A 5,480-nucleotide genomic window follows, 5' to 3' on the forward strand; every position below is an offset into this window, starting at 1 on the left:
ACACAACCACAGATACTCAAATTATCGGACGACATTTCTGCATACCGAAGTATATCACTGTCTTGATCCTTCTTTAGTTGAGAACTGAGGGATATTTACTGCTTCATTTAGATGCTTTGCAAGTGTTGTGATATGTGGACTCGGTTCTATGGGCTACTATAGCAACTAAATCGCGTCTCTAACTACTAGAAGAACACAATTCCTGCACCTGATCACTGATACTGCATTTCGCGCCTAAGAGGTACTCTCCTGGCTCACCTACTAAATAATACAGACAGGATGCCTATTTATTGTAAGCTTTAAACTCCCTAGGTACATGTATTTGCCAATTAATTCCCTTTAGAACTTCGTAGTCATTTAAAACCTGACTACACATGAATATTTTTCCTTTCTCACCGCCAAGGGACCAAATAGTCTTTTCAAATCAATCAAAGATGGTACTGTACTATAAAATTTTTTTAAAAAATCTTAGGATCCAAGAATGATGCGAATATAGATCCAGTCTTTATGCAAAGAGCGAGTGAGGTGCGGATACTGTACAAGTCCGCACGACCAGCGCCACTGCTTCCCAGGGATCAGGACCAGATGCTCAAACTGCAATGGAGAGCACCCGACAGGAAACTGGACATGACAGGCACCGCTGATTCCTCGGTCTTCCTCTCAATGACAGCAAATTTCCAAATCCTACAATTGAACATGATGAAATTCTGGGCAGGAATGGAAGCTCTCATCAACGACCACCACAGCCAGAACCTCGACCTTCTCCTAATCCAAGAACCACCTACAACCGCATACGCATCCACGATCTGGCACAACCCGCTCCGAGACAAGTTACATCTGCGACTTCTGGAGACAGTACAGAGAACAGCTCTTATCCGAATCCTTTCAGCCTTCCGCACAGTATCTACAGCTGCACTCGAAGTTGAGACCTATATCCTACCAACTCACTTGCGACACAAATAGCGAGGACAAGTAGCGTCTGCTCGGCTCAGTACTCTGTCAGATGACCATCCGATCTACGAAGTAATGAGCTGAGCAAAGGAACGCAGCACCTATAGCCGCACGGGGTCCCGCTTTCCCCTAGCCGAAACACTGCGAACCCATAAATTTTGGGCGGCTCCAGGCCTTAGAAACAATTGACCCTAAACCACTTGCGCCATGGCGGAACCAGCCTATTGCAGAAATCGCGACCGAACCCGATCGGGAGAAAGCTCAGGCCAACGCGCGGGTGCAGCAATCTTCAACAAGTATCACAGCCTTCTCTGATGCTTCAGCAAAAGGGAACCAACTAGACGCCGCAGCGGTAGCTCTTGACCACAACCGGCAGATAACGGGGTCCCGACAAATCAGCATCGGCTCAATGGAACACTGGTCGGCCTATGCGGCCGAGCTCATGGCAATCTACTATGCTATGGGGCTGGTTTTCCAACTAGCACAGAAGAAGCATGCTACAACGACAAACCAAGGCCCAGCGACAATCCTCAGCGACAGTATGTCCGCGCTGCAAGTAATCGCCAACTCATAGAACAAATCAGGCCAGCGGATCATCCAAGCTATCCATCAGTCGACCGCAGAACGTAAGGCACGAGGGATCCCACTGCGATTGCAATGGGTTCCGGGCCACTGCGGTGACCCTGGGAATGAAACAGCGGACCGTCTGGCCAAGGAAGCCATGGTTGCAGAAAAGAAACACCCTTTCCAGCATCTGCTATCGCGGAGAAAGCTTTCATCCGCAACAAGATTAAAAAGGAATGGGAACAAGAATGGAAGACCTCCAAGTACGGAGGGCACCTCCGACGCATGGATGGTGTTGTGATATGAGGCTGGTGCAGATCAGGAACCAAGCCGAACCATCGGAATTAATCCCGAAGTATGTATACGAAGAATCAACTTGATTGGAAATCAAGTTGATCTTCTCGTTGTATATATAGCCTCATGTTTCCCTCTGAATAATAATAATCAAACTTCCTTTGAATTACAACAAACCTGGTTAGAACATTTTGTCCTGGGTTCCTCAGATGCCATACGTAGGAGATTTCCTCTTCTGTTACATTGCGGTGATCCGTACTGTGGAGGCTGAACTTACGCAACTTCAAACAATTGAAAATCTCGTTGATGATAAGAGACGTCCAAGGCGGCAACATTGACGGCGTCCGCACAGAGACACACCTCGTCCGTGACATTGAGCACGTGCACCGCAGCGATCATCGAAGCATATTATGTCACCGACAATAAGTAACTACTTCCCCCATTGGCTCTGGGTCCTTTAACCGATCTTTCGCCAAATTCTCTCGTCATCGTTGTATCATCATTCCCTCGACCTTACGTATGGTCCATCACAAAGCATTGCAACGGCAGAGCTCCCGACTATTCGGCTACACATCGTATAATTAAACTTCTGGCCTCCTTTGTCTGATTCACTGTCCCTTGTATTGCGATTTCCACCCGTATACTCAGGCCATACCTTTTCCGCCATGACACCGCGACAACCCTCCACATCGGAACACTCGCACTACGACAACAATGTGCGCAAGCGCGTATGTAAAGCCTGCGATCGCTGTCGCTTGAAGAAGTCCAAGGTAAGCTCAACTCTCTCCTCCCATCAAACTCCCACGCTCTGACCGTGCAGTGTGACGGAGGCAACCCGTGCGGCCGGTGTCGCGCAAACAACACCATCTGCGTCTTTGGCGAGCGCAAAAAGGCGCATGACAAGGTGCACCCCAAAGGGTGAGCTGCATGAAGCCATTCTCTTCCCCACGATCCGCGCTAACTTCTCTAGATACGTTGAGATGCTCGAACAACAGCAGGCCTGGCTCGTCTACGGACTGCAGGAACTCTACCACCGCACCAGCGACGGCGAAGACTGGCCCGGCGAACCGCTCAAGTGCGAGGCTAACGGCCACCCGCTCACGCACGACCTACTTACCCGCCTCGGCGCCCTCGACCAGGTCAAGGGCGAGCGCTTCGAGGAAAACCCTGTCGCCATGCAGCAGGAGCTCTGGCGTCAGAACGCCGGCCACGTGCAGCGCCAGGACTCGTCCGATGCCAGCTCCGAGAGCGCCCACTCGCCAGTTGTGCCCACCGCAACCGCCGCCCGCTTCGCCGACCCATTCGCCCAGGCTCAGCTGCCGCACACCCCGCCCAATATCAGTCCCAGAGCGCGCCCTGTCAAGTCCGGGTCGCAGATGCAGTCGGCCTTTGCCGCCGCGCCGCTGGACATGCAGGGCGTCGTAAACCTCATGGTGTTGCAGGCGCCGCAGCAGCAACAGCAGCGGTCTTGGGGTGGGAATGGGTTCGGGAGGTTTGATGATATCGACATGATGGGCACGACGGATTTTACCAGCCTGTCGTTTGACGATCCGCTGTCGTCGCAGATGTTCAATCGACCCGTGCCGATTAATTGAATGTCGTATATGGATCTGAAGTACGACTACAATTTGTGAATGCGAATATGCCGGTGGTTGCGTCCACCTAGACCTCGCCAAACGCGGGTTTGGGGCGGGGTTCTGTATGGAGAAACCGCCCATGGATTTATCTGCCGCGGGCTTTCGATATTGAAGCCCGCCTGTGGGTTCTCGGCGGGTACCCATTTTATTTATTCATTCATCTATTTATTAATTCCTCAGGCTTTGCGCGGCCGAAGGCTGCATGTAGCCCCCTAGCAAGTATGTACTGGATGCAAACTACCATAGTCTCCCTTGTTTTTTTTATATTTTCTCCTCTTTTAGAACCGCCGTCTCTTATATTATTTCGCTGTCCAGTCTTCCAGTGCTCTCCACGAACCGGAGAACCTCTCGTGCCACGGGGAGGTTGGGTTTGGGTTTCCATGACAGCTCCATCAATCGGCCGGTCATCCGCGCCAAACGCTCTACTTCCCCCCCCTAGTGCCTGATATCTCCGTATCTCGACCCCATCGCCGTCCTCATCACCTGCTGGTAGGAGTCCCATTTCGGACATTGAAAGAGAAAGTGCTCAACTGTCTCGCCTTCACTCTCGTCGTCCCCACACCCACACGCATTGCTCTCGAGGTGGCCAGTCCTCTGGAGGAAGCGATTCAGCCGGACGTGCCCCGTTCGCAATTGGATTAACAGCGCCGCCTGGAGCCTTGATAGGCTGTCGTAGAGGGGTTTCGTGTGCTCTCCGGGAAGGGCGGCATATATGTTTCGCGTCCTCTGACCCACGCGTGTGGACTCGAACTCTTCCTTCGCTTGCCCGTCCAGCCTCTCGCACACTCGCCGCCCCGTCGCGGGGGCCATTTTCTATATTGTAGGTGTCCAGTGTCGGTCGCCTGGAGGACAAGAATTTCGGCTTCGCGCACTTGCCCGTGGTTCGATTCCTTTGGTGTCCAACGCATTTGAATTTGTAGCCCCTAGTCGGCCAAATTGCAGGCTGCATAATCGCCATTCTAAGTTCCTGACCGCTCTGCGGTCGCGCGGGATGGTCCAATGTTTGTAACGATGTCCGATCACTGGTACAGACCGCTACCTGAATGTTTGATGGCGCCATTCCAATCCGGGGCAACGTGCTTTCAATAGAGTCCACTGCGTCATGGATCGCCATGAGGCTTGCGAGGTGGATGTTGGTGTTGGCCGAGTCCCCGCTAATCCCGCGCATGACATGATCGTTCGGCCATGCACCCTCATCACCAGTCCGGAGCCCACTTTGCTGTTCCGTTGGACCGAGTATGTGAACAGCCAGATCCGTGCTTGGTCGGGCCTTCTCTGCAGGCCAAGAGACATATCTACACAGCCAAGGCTGCCCGTGGCCAAGCCTTAGCGAGTCCTTGCAGCTGGTGTAAAGCAGCTTCGACAGGCCTGCTTGTTCAGGCCACTGCCCCGGTTTTCAGTCTACTCAACTCCCAGTGAGCGACCTCCAGATATTAAGGCCCCGGTCAACGAGAGGGGTAAGCCATATCATTGTGTTTGTGGACGAGTTCTTGCTGACTGATTGCTTGGTTGTACAAGTCATCTCAGCAAAATCATACAAAGGAAGTATCTTCTACAGTGCCTATGTTAAACGGATTGTGAGTATCGAGAGTGACGCAATTGAGATAGTCATCTCGCTATGGTGACTCCACTTGCCAAGGACTGGAAGAGGGATCTAACTTTCCTAATTACTACATAGCAAATTTAGGAATCATCGAGCCGGCGCATTATGCGGGGACGAATGAGCCAGACACCGATGTATACTTCTGCCTGAGGCACCTACGGACTCCGGCCGAAGGGGTGAGTAAGCTGGTGAACAACCCGACACGCAATTCTCTCCCGACTCTATATTCCCGGCGCCGGACAAAGCCCCCTCCGCTGTTGAGTTGCTTTCACTCGATTATCGGCTGAGTAGTTCTTTCGAAAAGGGATGGAGGAAACGATAGCCGAATTACGACGCCAGATTGAAGAACAACAAAGGCTGCGAGAAGCGGCAGAGCGCCGTGAGGAGGAGGAGAGACAGGCGCGAGAAGACGCTGAACGTCGAGTGCAACC

General features: G+C 52.3%; 2 protein-coding genes across 2 annotated transcripts; both read left to right on the forward strand.

Moving 5' to 3' along the window:
• The first annotated feature begins 2,290 nt into the window (after positions 1 to 2,290).
• Positions 2,291 to 3,692, forward strand: BDQ94DRAFT_43185 (Zn(II)2Cys6 transcription factor domain-containing protein). Its single transcript, XM_026775758.1, has 3 exons — positions 2,291 to 2,579; positions 2,630 to 2,727; positions 2,780 to 3,692. The coding sequence occupies exons 1-3, from the start codon at positions 2,475 to 2,477 to the stop codon at positions 3,402 to 3,404; spliced, it is 828 nt and encodes a 275-aa protein (XP_026619216.1). The 5' UTR covers positions 2,291 to 2,474; the 3' UTR covers positions 3,405 to 3,692.
• BDQ94DRAFT_155881 (uncharacterized protein) lies at positions 3,426 to 3,692 on the forward strand. The gene has a single exon (XM_026768547.1). It carries the CDS (start codon positions 3,444 to 3,446, stop codon positions 3,660 to 3,662), a length of 219 nt encoding a protein of 72 aa, XP_026619217.1. The 5' UTR covers positions 3,426 to 3,443; the 3' UTR covers positions 3,663 to 3,692.
• Positions 3,693 to 5,480: the final 1,788 nt, after the last annotated feature.

Source organism: Aspergillus welwitschiae (assembly GCF_003344945.1).
Source record: "Aspergillus welwitschiae strain CBS 139.54b unplaced genomic scaffold BDQ94scaffold_199, whole genome shotgun sequence".
Taxonomy (NCBI): Eukaryota; Fungi; Ascomycota; class Eurotiomycetes; order Eurotiales; family Aspergillaceae; genus Aspergillus; species Aspergillus welwitschiae.